Source organism: Metopolophium dirhodum, chromosome 5 (genome assembly GCF_019925205.1).
Source record: "Metopolophium dirhodum isolate CAU chromosome 5, ASM1992520v1, whole genome shotgun sequence".
Lineage (NCBI taxonomy): Eukaryota > Metazoa > Arthropoda > Insecta > Hemiptera > Aphididae > Metopolophium > Metopolophium dirhodum.
Genome location: NC_083564.1, coordinates 25856678 through 25871208, shown reverse-complemented (window position 1 = coordinate 25871208; position 14531 = coordinate 25856678). Strand labels below are relative to the sequence as shown.

General features: G+C 33.2%; 1 protein-coding gene across 1 annotated transcript in view; it reads left to right on the top strand.

Moving 5' to 3' along the window:
• The first annotated feature begins 3542 nt into the window (after positions 1-3542).
• LOC132945411 (dendritic arbor reduction protein 1-like) overlaps positions 3543-14531 on the top strand; it is a 43925-nt gene continuing 32936 nt past the window's right edge. Inside the window, exons 1-2 of the mRNA XM_061015146.1 lie at positions 3543-3948; positions 8981-10166. Coding sequence (XP_060871129.1) covers positions 3916-3948; positions 8981-10166 — 1219 coding nt within the window. The 5' untranslated portion in view covers positions 3543-3915. The remainder of the gene's footprint in view (positions 3949-8980; positions 10167-14531) is intronic.

The window sequence follows — 14531 nt, the reverse complement described above, 5'->3', positions numbered from 1 at the left end:
TAGCTTTAAGACAAGCCAATTTGTCATGACAAAATGTGGGCTTACATTAATTTATGACTCTGGACTGTCAGACCCCTTCGGCGCGAACGCTCTTAATTAAGCCCCGTCCCATAGCTGGCTTTCGACGATGACTTTCCTAACTGGGGTGTGTTTAATTATCAGTGTTATTAAGCCACAACGACCGTTCCGAATACGCAGTTTTGTAAAATAAACTGAAACACGATCTGAGTTTATATCGTGACACAGTCTTTTTTCTAATTTCCTACATAATCTATATAGGTTTAAGTATATTTTTAATAAATAATATTGTACCTATTTATATTGTGTATATAATATATATGCACGCCTCGCTGTTGTATAACATATAATGCATGTTAATATATATACTTGACGTATCGACATTCGACATAGGTAATGCGGTATTGTCTATTTATGGTGGTAGGTACATAAATAATAACAAGTATAGTTCCTCACTTTCAAACTCTGTGTAGGTAAAAAATATTTAAAAAATAAAATAATACAACTATCTATTATAGGTAAATATATATAGGTATATGTAGGTACAGGAATAATAATTAATATGAATAATTTAACATTCACTGGTGGTTACAATATTTATACATATTATTATGTATTTATGTACTAAGTACTGAGATTAATTTTTTACCCAGCCATCCCACATATTCTTTTTAACTGTACATTTATTTTATTCTCGTGCAAAAATGTTCTCGCTTGGATTAATTCTTTAAATATCCCAGCTAATTAGTCAATCCTTTTCTCAAATTCTCACTTTGTTATTTTTTCACATTTAATCTACTCCATCACGATGGGTTTATAAAATGTTTTCTTAATTTAATAGTTTATATGTATTAATTTGATTACATTTAAAACTAAAATTGTCGAAACTGATGGTTTTATAATTTATACCAGATTATTACTTATATAGTTATATAGGAAAAAAAATGTATTATATATTATTTTATATTCTAAATTTTTAACATATTATAATATAATATTAAGTATTAGAAACTAGAGTATATATAGGTATTATATTGTAATCTACAAAGAACAATAATAATTATTACTCGTTTATTTACACAAATATAATTGTATAATTTATTATATTGTGACCGCATTATGTATAGATTTCGAGTAGAGTTTAATTAATAATCTGTAAATGATAATATGTTTTTTACATGGATTTCGGATATAATGCTACTGCTTCATATGTCTCGAATGGGTTGCTGTATTAATATTGTTAAAATATATTATAATACATTTAGTTGACTCTGCAGATACGGATTTTTTTACTATACGCATGTCCTAATATTAAACATCAGTGATATTATTTACAAAACAGGAGTTAAAAAGTAGGAATGTTATAAGTAAGTAAGCGCTCTGCTGCACCATAGATGTCAAGTGCGTACCTCGCTATATAATTATAGTAAGTTGTAGTAATGTATGTGTTAAATTTGAGTTCAATGATAAATCATAACATACGAAAAACGATTCTGAGCAAATACGGTATGTCATCCTATATGTTCTTACATGCAATGTCCGGTTAAAGTTAATCGACACGTCTTAACTAGCCGAATTCTGCCGGTAATAAAATCTGTTATCAGTCGGTTATCGTTGGCCATCAATTTACTGGACATTGTAAGAACGGCCCTAAGGACCTATTAACATATTATTTATGTTAATTAATTAATTATTATATTATTAATTAATAATTGGATAAAAATTATAAATATATAGGTAGGTATGCGGCATACCGTATGTCATCATAAAGCATAAATAGTACAAAAAAATTCGGGTAAATAAAACAGAAATTTTAAAAATTCAGCTATGCATTATTGACTTGCAAGGGCCGTAAATTTTCGGTCCGGTCCGGTCCATACATTTTATCCTCAAGCCCGGCCCGGCCCGGCTCGGTCCAAAACATTTATTGTCAAAAAAAAACCCATTCCCAGCCCGAAAATAATGCTAAGTTCATAAAATGCACGGTCTGGTTCAACAATTTTTTCTTAAGACCAATACCTGGCCCGGTCTAAAACACTGTGAAAAAAAAGCCCAGGCATGGCCCGACATTTTTTTTGAGGCACTATGGGTGCACTAGAAATATAGTACCGTAGACTATTGTTGTAGCAACAACTGGCAGTTTGTATTCTTCAGTCAAAAACAATTCATTTTTTATAAATATTCCGAATTACCGTTTTTATTTAATCTTTAAATAGGTAGCTTTATAATACACTAATCAAGATATTATTACATTAATTGTGATTGTATCTATATTTGTACCAACGTCGGTTCTATTATTATTATTTATTATTTTTAATTATGATTATTTATAGTCGAAGAAAAAAGCCCGGTCCAACCTTTGATTTATTATTCAAAGTCGAGCCCGGCCCAATCCAAAATATTTCACAAAAAAAAGCCCGGTCCAATCCTTTATTTTATTTTAAAGGCCCGGCCCGGTCCAATGTCACTACAGGCCGGGCTTTTCGAGGACCGGGTCGGGCCGGGCCGGCCATTTCAGGTCTTTACTATCATGCATATTCCTTAGCATTTTATAAAAGTAACTATTAATTCTAGTAACACACCAATTTCTGATAACAATTATAAAATACTTAGTACATTATGCAATTTTATTTGTTAAATTTTCATGCGACTTCACCACAGAGTAAAAATAATTTACAATATTTGTTTTGTATTTGGATAAATTCTGTAAAAAAAATATCGTATGCTAATATTCTATTGCAGCCTTGTGGGAAAACCAAAACATAAAAATCGCCAGTTCCTTGTTGTATACGACTATAGTACGATTATATATACGAGATTGGCACATATTATGATAAAGCATGATGTAAGGACAACGTATATATTTTTTATGTACCTAGGTATTAGTTATAACGTTATAGTTAAATATTTTGGAAGAAAAATTTAATGAAACCTAAATCGACAAAATAATATCCAAAGCATAGGTACCGCAATCACACACTATATTGTCTATTATATTATATATTTATAATATATTATACTGCGTACAATATAAAAATTATATATGGTGACGAAAAGCGTCATCCGACCGGTGGCCGAGAGCGAGCCCGACCGCTTTTGACAAAAGACGCGCCGCGAAAAGTGGGTCATACGCGACGGTGGCGGCGGCAACAACAACAATAACACAATAACATCGACGACAACGACAAGCACAAGAACAACAAGAACAACAACAACAATAGGATAATATACGATACCTAGGCCGCGACGGCGGGTGACGCGTCCGCTCCACCCGCCCATTGGCCCGGAATCGGCGGCCGGAACACAATCGATCACCGGCAGCGGCGGTGGCTCCCGCCCAGCCACGGGATGCTGCGGCCACGTGGACCGGGTGGCGCGCGGCCATTGGCCCGGCTGTACCCGATGGGTGTCACCGTACGGCACGCCGCGGCCGGACTCCACCCTGTCCGCGGATCGCCGAAAACAACGACGACGGCAACGATAACGATACACACGAGCGCCTTACGGAGGAGGTAACCGCGCGCGCAACCAGTAGCATGACGATTTATCGCGGCGTGTATTATAATACGAATTGGTGTGGGTAACCGTCGTGCAGTTGTATACCTCGGTAGTGCGCGATAAACCGTCGACGTCCAGTTAGGCACGTACCGCCCGGCCGTACGCTGTATAATATATACCGACCGACCGCGCAGCAACAAATATTATTAGTATTGTTTTAGAGCCGCTTTAGTGCTATATTGCCGTCGTCGCGACCACGCGTTCCGTCCGTTGAGTTTTCGGGCCGCCGAGTGCCGCGAGTTTCGGGTTTATATATTTTTGTTTTTTTGCCCACGAGTTTCGCGTGCGCGCCCGCTACGGTGGTATGCGCCGACCCTGTCGCCACTGCAGGACGAAGTGATGTTATCGATGAACAGACCTATTATCTATCAGGTACAACCAGAGACGGAATATACTATTTTATACTCATTAGTTTCTCGTAATCCGATCGAAGTATATTGAACATTTTAACAGTTAGGTACTATAATGGTAGCCGATAGGTAGACAAGTGGTTGCAGGGACCAGGTGGCAGTACTTTGATAAACAGTTCCTACCCGTTCCCGGGTTTTGAACGGGGGAGAAAAAGAAAAAAAGGTAGGCAAGTGGTTGGTTATACCTAGCATTAGTATCTGTACTTGTAGGTAGATATTATAGGTCTACCCACATGTATAATGTAATATTATATGCTCACCACAACCCAAAATAAACGTTTTGAGTTTTGACCTCTATAGAAAAATCTCTAGGAGAAAAAACATAATATTTTTATCTAACAAATTATATATTATAATTATATTAAAAACTAAAAGTAATAATATAATAATGTAAAACGCTATAGGTAACTTATAAATTACAAGACACATTTTGATACAAAATTGAAATAGAACTATAATAATAATTTAAAAAAAAAAAAACAATTTTTTACCTAACTAAACAGCAAAAATCATTATACAGTTTATGTTACGGTTATACTTTATATGTTTATATAATATAATACAGGAGAATCCGCTTATTACGAATTACGATGCATGCCGCATATAACGATATTCCGGATAAAACAATTCCCAGCCATGTGCTTGGTTAGTTTAAAACTTTTAAATATCATGAATTGGCGCAACTAGGGGGGTGCCCAGGGGACTTGTGCACCCACAAATTTCAAATGTGCGCAATTAAAAAATAAAACCCTTAGTTTTGCTACCCATTATATTTTAATTAATTTAAAGAAAATATTTATCAATAAATACAAAATGTCGTAGTATACCTACATAATAGGTATTATGAAATAATCTTAAGCTTATATTTAGCTAGAATAGGTCACATATATGTAGTTATCATTAGGTACTTATTTCATATTTGTGTAACAATAATCATAATAATTATATTATATTATAAATTTACAAAATAGCTTTGAACACTGGGTAACGAACATTTTCTTGAACGAGAGCACGTTTACATTGCTTCTTTGTTGATGATTTCTTATAACTTAAAAAAACAATTAAACAGTTAAAATGTTAATTTGTGTTTGACAATTGTTATGGTTTTTTTTTTTATAAAAATCAAATATTTCAATTTTTATGTTACTATTAATATTCTATAATAGTTAATAATATTAAACAAGTAATAAGACATAATCTATATATATATCTAGTTCCTATAGAATTAAAAAAAAAAAACAAAAAGTACTTAACACGAAATTAACGATCAAGAATATATTCCAGTTTCAAGCTGTTCTACATCTAGTTCAAATCAGCCAGAGTTAAAATGTCCTCTCCTGAATAAAAATAAAGGTAATGTCATTATAGATTTGAAATGAAGTCTGTAAAAGAAATTATTTATATATATCTAATTTACTGGACAGAAAGATCATGTTAAAATATTTATGACAATTTTCTTTTCTTAATCTGTGACTGTTACACACTTATGCATATTATTAAAAATTTTAAAAATTAAGTACATAAATATACATTTGAAATTGTTGTTAATAATAAGTCTAGTGTTAAGGGTTTGGAGATTGGGAATTCTTTACAACTTTTGCAACCCCCCCCCCCCCAAATTATAGGTCTAGTTGCGCCTATGATCTCACACGTGCAGTTTGTTTTCGTCATTAGGATATAACAACGATCGGATAAAACAATCTGATTCTCTACGTTTTCCTTGAAGATAGCTGTTATGAGCGAAATCTTCTGTATATATTCTGTGTAATATCTTAAATCTTAATCTGTTCAGTTGGTCAATATAGATTTTACACAACCAAACAAAAATTGAGTAAAACACACATAAATCATAATAATATATAGGTATGGTAGTTTATATATGTTAAAACACAAATGTTATAACAATGTTTGTTACGTACAAGCTTACTGTCATGCACTAATATTTAACTACAAAATTCATATTATACTATAATGGTGCATTGGTGTGAAAATGGATTGAAAAAAACATAGGTACCTATATTATTTTTTCCTTTAAAAATAAATCAAAATTTCACTTGTTCCATTAGTTTTGCAAGCATGTTTTACAACCAAACTTTTCTATTAAAAAAGTTTACCAAAAACTGTCAAAACTTGAAAAGAAACAGACGTTGTTTGTATATTATATACTTGGTTCAATATTTGTCGCATTCAAGATAACAGATAAACATCACCTGGATACATCAACTTCAAAAAGACATATTGTAATTCAGTTACAGTCAATTTCATTCTATGCACACGGAAAATCTGACATTTGTTAGAATAGTAAATTTTTCTCTAAATCTACACGAAAATGTGTGTTTACACGTTTTTCTATATCACTCTATTACTCAAACAACATCTGCAGTAGTCGATCGGTTAAAAAAATTTAAATCACTGCAACGATAGGTATACGTAATAATATTGTTGTTATTAACTACCTAGTACCTATATTATGATATTATGTATAGTTAAATCTCAATCTTATAACTGAGAAATGTTCAAGGTATATTAAAGACATGTTTAAGGTTTATAAGATACTAACAATATATTACTATATATCTATATGTTTTAAATTAAACTTAAAATCATTGCGACTCGCGACCACCGTGAGTTATACACCCATTATTGATTTTTTTTTAGTACGCAATGTAATGATAATATATTTTGTAGGTTATATACTTATATAAATATAAAGCAAGCGCAAGGCTGTAATATACTAATCACTTATACTTGTTGAGTCTAACATGCGTAGGTTAATTATCATAAATTTGCGAAAATAAGGTTTACTTAGTATAATAATTAATTAAAAAACGTTTACAACATATTATATAAAATATTAATATGGCGCTATAATACTAGAAATACTTACATATCAATCGTTTATGACTTCTGACATAATATTATTAAGTAAGTACATGTATAATGTATTAATATGGGTATAGGCTGCACTATAAAGTAAGTGTACATGTATTATAAGTAACAAATTTCAAGTTGATTAAAAACAATATTAGCGTTTTATAAACAATGGCAGCAATATAGTTTCTCTATTAGTTTCCAGCAGAGACATTTATTTCAAATATTATTTTAAAGAAAGTAGGTATAGGTAACAGTTAGTGGTACTAATTTGAATGCTGCAGAAAATTAATAAATATAATGCTATGATGCTTTATTAGTATATGTGAATGCCGATTGATATTGATGGTCTATTTATAAAATATTTGAATAAATTGATTTTACAACTAAAACACAACACAATTGAGTTGAAAAAAATTTATATTATGGTATAATATGGAATATATAAAATAAAGAAAAGCTAACAATTAACGATATGTGGCTTGTATCGTGTACATTATTATTTATTATAATATATATGTGGGTAGTAGGTATATATTATACTAATAACAATTTATTATACTATTAATAATTAAAACCAAAACAATATTCACCCTTTTTATAGCCCTATATATATATATCGATCGTTTTAGACAGCTGCAGCTGATTAAATTAATATGTTTAATGTAGACACTAGACGCATAAATTAACTACGTACAAATTAAGATGTCATGTTTAAATGCAGAAAAATAATCAATAAAAAACTTATCAAACATTCACTTGTTAATTTTTAAATTAAAACTTTAATGAAATAACAAATTATAAATTAATAGGTACTGTGTTGAAACTTGAGAAGTTAGATTATCATTTAATTATACTTGGATTGCATTCCCTTAGTTAAATTAAAAATAGATTTGATTCCTTTTCCTAACGGAACATTAAAAAAAACGTAAAAATGTATACAGAAACAAAAATATGAATTTTTTTTTTTTTTATTTATAAATACGCCTCAACTACCGGGGTTATTGGCGTTTCAAAAATACATATTACAGATTAATTAAAAATTTTGCATAAGAATAATAGAGTATGTAAAAGAAAAAAAACAGAATGTATATAAGACAATTAATATGATAGATACAATAAGTTTTCTGAAAAAAAATATGAATTTATTATATATTATAATGAGTAATGACATATATTTATTTTTTTTACTTTAATATTTTATTTCCACAATCTGTTAGATTATACATAATATATTTTTACGAATAGATGGATTTAAGAATAATCCTATTGGATGAACTTTGGCATTACGACGTTTGAATGACATAATACATTTTAAAATAAAATGAAAATGTAATTTATTTTTTGTTTCAAACAATATTTACATTTTAGTTTTGGAAATGTTAAAAGGATTTTAGAATTTACATTGTAGAGAGATTATTGTTGTATAGGTGATAATAACACGGGACAGGGAGATAGGGACAATAAGGACATACTGTAACAACAATATTACTATCAATACAAATTCCAACATAAAACTAAGAAAATTCTCTATAAAAATGCTCTAAAGATTTAAAAGAATGAAATTATTAAAAGTAGGTACTAAACCAAAAATATATTAGGTGCAATTTATATTCAATGTATGCATAAAAACATATTAATTTTAATTTTTTAATATTATGAAAATCGTATAGTGTTATATTGATTATATTATGATGTAGAATTTGGTTTGATTATATTCAGTGGTCATAAAAGAATTATTCATGAGGTATATAGAGTACACATAATATTAATATTAGAATGTAGTACCTATATAAAATGCCATTATAATGTAATCTTGCAACAGAATTTAAATTTACGTATAAAATGACCTAAAATTCATACAAATTACAAATAATGGATATTAAAATTCGGTATTGGTACTTATCTATTCAATTAGGCATGGAACAGGTCCGTGCCAAAACGAGCATCGCACCAAACCTGATATTATAATATCTACCACAAGGAAAACATTTTTCTAAGTGCAGCATTCTAAGGGCACCCATGACGTCACCCCTAATGATTACACTATACACTTTAATATTTAACGACTATTTTATTATTACCTGTCATATTATTATACTCGCGGTTGTATACGTTCGCAGACGACAAACATGGGAATGCACAACAACACGTGCGGCGGCGGCGTAGTCAACGGCGGCGTCGGCGTCAGCGGCAGTGGCGACATGATGTCGTACGCCACGCACACGCCGACCACTGCCGACGATTATTACGGCGGTGCCAGCGGACTGGTGGCCGACTACGACCTGCCGCAGTGTCTGGGCGGCCGGCCGCCGCTGGAACCGGCTTACGCGGCCGAGTGTGGCGTTTACTACGAGAAGAACGCGTCGGCGGCCGATTACCGGTCGTATTATGGGGGTGGCGGCGGCGGTGACGGTGCCTACGATCAGCTGGCGGTCGACGGTGGCAGTTACCATGCCCATCACCAACACCACCACCATCACCATCAGCACCACCACCAGCACGGTCATCACAATCACCAACACCCGCTGCAGTCAGCCGAAGCGGCCGTCATCATTACGTCGTCCGACGGTCTGAGCTACACAAACTTGGACTGTAATGGCATTGCGTCCGCCGTGCACGGCCAAGACTACGGTACGTATTCGGACGACGGCGGCGGCGGCGGCGGTTACAACGGTTACGGTGGCCATCATCGGGACGACAACGCCGTCCGTAACGAGTCGTATTGTGGTGGCGGCGGTGCGTCCGTGGACAATGCGTTCTTCAACATGCACCTGAACCACAACAACGAACACTCGGCCGCCGGACGACAAGCGGTGCAGCAGTCGCGGCCGCCGTCCGCGCAACCTCCGCCGCCACCGGTTCAGTCGTCCGCTCAGACCACGGCCACCGTGGCTGCGTCCCCGCTACAGCTGCAGCCCACCTCGACACCCGGCGACGACCGGTGTCCACGCGTCATCAAGCAGGAAGCGTCCTCCGGCGGCCAGTGTTACGGCGGCCGAGACGGTACGTCGCCGTACAGTGACGACGCGTCCGCGTACCGCACCTCCATGATCGCCGGTCAACCGCAGCAACACGTCCAACAGCAGCAGCAACATCACCACCACCTCCATCACCAACAGCAGCAACAGCATCACCAACACCACCATCACCAACCACAACAGCAGCAGCAGCAACATTGTGGCCGGCCAAACAGTGGTGCCCAGCAAAAGCACGGAGCCGCTACAGTCGCAGCTTCATCGGCCGTCCAGACGGCGGTGCCTACTTACAAGTGGATGCAAGTCAAACGAAATGTTCCTAAACCAGCTGGTAAGTGTTTTTCGTTTAAAAATTAGGAATGTTATGGTATTATATTACTATTGCACTTTTAATATTTTGTTAAGATGCCAGTGATTTTTAACCTGTGTCGCAAATTGCGAAACGATGTAATTTAAGTGGGCCTTATAGTCCCCAGAAAAAAATACAGTGGGAGGCACCGACGGTATTAACGAAATAATTAACGTTAAATCAGCCACTGGTTGTCACGAGACGACTAAAATACGTAATACCCACGTAACAAGTTAACATCGTTCTAGGTGCAATAATATTTTGTAGTTAGGTATTAATTATTATTTATAATGGTGTGCGCCCAGAATTATGTGGGGGTGCTGTAATTGCATGCATAATATATTGTGTGTGACATGTGTTGACTAACGAAAGGGATTTAATATACTCAAGCACCTATACACCTATATATTTTGTATATAAAAAAATTTTTTATAATAGATAAAATAGTTGATTATATTGATTTTTAATATTTTAAGATAATTAGTGAATACATAGATGTATCTGCAGGATCCTTATAATGAAAAAGGTTTAATTACTAAAGGTTTTTAGTGTTTTTTTCATTTTAAAAATTCCTAAGGCACATTTTTGGATTTATTGCAAAGAGGTCGTATATAAATCCTCTTTAACAAAATATTTAATTTATTATAATATGAATGTATATATAATTACAAATATTTGTAAAAAAGAGAACAAACTGTGAACATTATACGATCAGAATAATATGCGATCATTTGTAATGTTGTCATTCTTGAATTTTGATTAAAAAATATAGAGTTAAACGTAACTGATTCTGTGGATTAAGAGAAGGGGATTGAAATATATAGCCGTATATATATAGGCAGGTACTATAATATATCTTATAATTTTTATTACAGTCCTATATATACTCATATTATGTTATTATCCTCTAGACGCACGCTGCCTATTATAATAATATACATAATACATATTATGGTATATTATGTATAACCTACATATATTATGTGTTGTGTATATTGTATATCTCTACACGGAGGGTCGGACTTTACGCAATCAAATATCCATTTCACGGTAAAATAACTCATCGGCAGCTAAACACATACAAAACGGTCGCCAGTGTAATTCGATACGCATATATAATATTATGCCCCGTGCATACTAGGTATATGGTATACACGTACACGTATTTCGTATTTCCCTTTATATATATAATATCATCATAGACGTCAATACAATTTTACTATTTATGAAACGCATTAAGCGATGACCACCCCTACAACTGTCATCCACAATATTATATACCGTACCTATATTATATTATACAACGACGCTGTTATTGCGATTGACGAGTACACGTTTAGTTCGTAGGTAGTATTACTATATTAAAGCGCGCAGTCCGATATAAACGGATCGTATGAACTATGAATGTACCTATACCATTCATTGTACCGCGATGATATTGTGCATAATTATAATATATAATATCATACCAGCCGTGTAGGACGAATCATATCATATAGATCTATTAATTTTCAACTATACGGTACGAGAGTATAACGGAGTGATGACATCGCCACTTATTGTACATAGGAAATCCTCGTGGAGCACTTGGTGTTTCAAATGATTACAGAACAGCGTATATATTATTAACTATGACGTACAAAATGTCTGGAATACAGAGTGATGGACCTTGGGTTAGGTTGTTTTTGGGTTAAGTCTCAATAATACATAAATTATTTTTCGTGTTCATTGTGCTACATATGATTGACTTTTATATGAGTAGGTATCTATATAAGAATGAATACATTTGGCTCTCATAAAACACGTAGGTTATTGTATGTTGGTTATTATGGAGTATTCTCTCACTCAAGCGCTATCGCACGTAATACACTTTCTACATAATAATCAATTGTACGTATTGTAAACTAATATTGCAGATTAATAATAATTAATAACTATAGAAGTAAATAAAAACATATAAGATTTAAAAAACCCTTCTTCATAAAATCTTATTATTTGGTGGTATTCATACCATGATGAACCATAGTATATAAAGACTGAAACGTCCTATATACGGATCGGTTTTATCAATTAACACCCTATACAACTACAACCCAATTTTATTATTATCGACTATTGGTCACAATTCTATAGTTAATAACGCTTTAGATCTATAATAGTACTTATACGCTGAAATGTCGTATGCACCGAATATTGTCGATCGCTAAAATGTTTGCACTTAATTCTCGCGATCTTGAATTTTTCAATTTAATTGATGGCACACCATTTATACGGTATATACTCGTGATGAATGGTTAACCATGATATTTTCCGTCTATTTAGTCCTAAACGTGTCGTGTGGCATTTTTCACATTTTGATTGGATATTGTGTAACCATGGTATCATTTACACGTGAATCTATAACACGGAGGTAAAATAATTTTGGTAACTCGTTAATGTTTATTATGATTTTATCATAACTTTTACTGACAGAGTATGCGATAGCTGTGTAGACAAGCTATACGAGTATACAACGCTTGTTATCACTGTAAAATGCCGGCTATTCCGGGACCCGCTCAACTATAGCAGTCATCGTGGTAATAACCACCAAGGGGATGCTAATTCACTTGTGCTTCGTCAATGATTTGTGTAATTTATGTTTGGCTGTATCGTTTACGAGTGCATGACAATCTTTTGAAAGTCTTATTAGTTATTATAAAAAAAAACTCATTTGTGTATTATTAATTACCTATAGTTATAAATAAAATAGAATTCATCAATAAATTATACGTAAAACCTTTTTTTTAATATTTGGGATAAATGTGTATTAGGTACTATAATAATATATTATGACAAATGATCATGCTTATAAGTATATGGGCCATACTTCATAGTCAGAATTTACCACTACATGTTACCTATATAGATACAACTCTATACGAGTTAGTAGTTACAGTATAGAAACCAAAATTGATGCGCTTTTACAACATTTTAGGTGGTTTTAGTAATATGGGTATTTTTCAATCTGATATCGTTTACAGTCGTTTTACATTGGGTATTGATAAACACTGTAACCCTACAGGTTAATCGAGTTAGAATATTCAACTTAACGGTATCATGTATAATATTTATTGGTCCATAACATGAATAATTGTCCAATCGGCAATCAGGGAGTATCTTTATAGCGCCTTTAAAAAACGGTGGTCGTGGCTGCTTTCTCCACATCCGTTCCCCAAAGTTCAATTCTCGATAACACTTTTCTTTTTTTTTTACGTTTTTCGTTTAATTTTTGGTTTTTTATTTTTGCGTCCACGAGTGTGTATACAAATATTGTAAATAAAAGTTAATGCCGTGCAGTGCATTACGAAAATCTGGACGGAAATCTTGATTGATTATATGATTTATAACAAACTATTTGTGCGTCAACGTTCCCAATTGATGTGTATTATACCTATTATTATGTGTTATGCATAGACCCCCGTGAACTAGGCAGCGCAACGTAAGTTGTCCAACAATATCCTACAATCCAAACCACAAATTTGTTGGATCGATTGGATCGATGCCTGCTAATGTTGTGCTGCCAAGTTCACAGGGGTTATGCATAGTGGTGAAACGAGCCTTGATCATCTCTGGCCTGACGATACGTCAACTGCAAGGGTTGTATAGAATGAACTATAAGTCATAGGTATATTATATATATATTACAAACAATGTAAAAAATCGGGGCATTCCATACATTGCCCAGGCATTTGTTGAAATAACCGATTTTCTATATTGCTCGTAACATATATGTATATAATATACGTATTATGTACAGGTTTCTGGTAGGAATAGACATTTTTACATACCTCTAACGATCATTAACTATAGAAATTATAATTTATTTCAGGCATTCGAATATATTTTCATATGCGAGTACTAGGTATAGGTTTAGAAAATCTTAGGAAAACCTTGATTGCCAGATAATTGCGTTACACGCGTTGTATGAAGTATAACGGATTTTAGTACATATATAGGATAACATACCTACCTAATAATAACTAATGGTTAATATAAACATTGATTTTACCAAAAAATACTGTTTGTCTGTTGTTTACGATTCTATTATAACATAAATTATATAAATATCAAATATTATTGTGCATTATCGTCGGTTCGTTTTTAAGAGAGTAACACATATTATTATGATGCGTATTTTGATACAATAACATTTTTGTGTAACATTGTATCTGTGGCGTAACTTGATTTATTTTTTTTTTTTGGGTAGGTAAATTAATATTATTATAATAAAAAATATTATAATAAACATTCATTTAAGAACATTTTCTGTTTAACGAAATATTTTTTGAGACCACGACCTTCAATGTT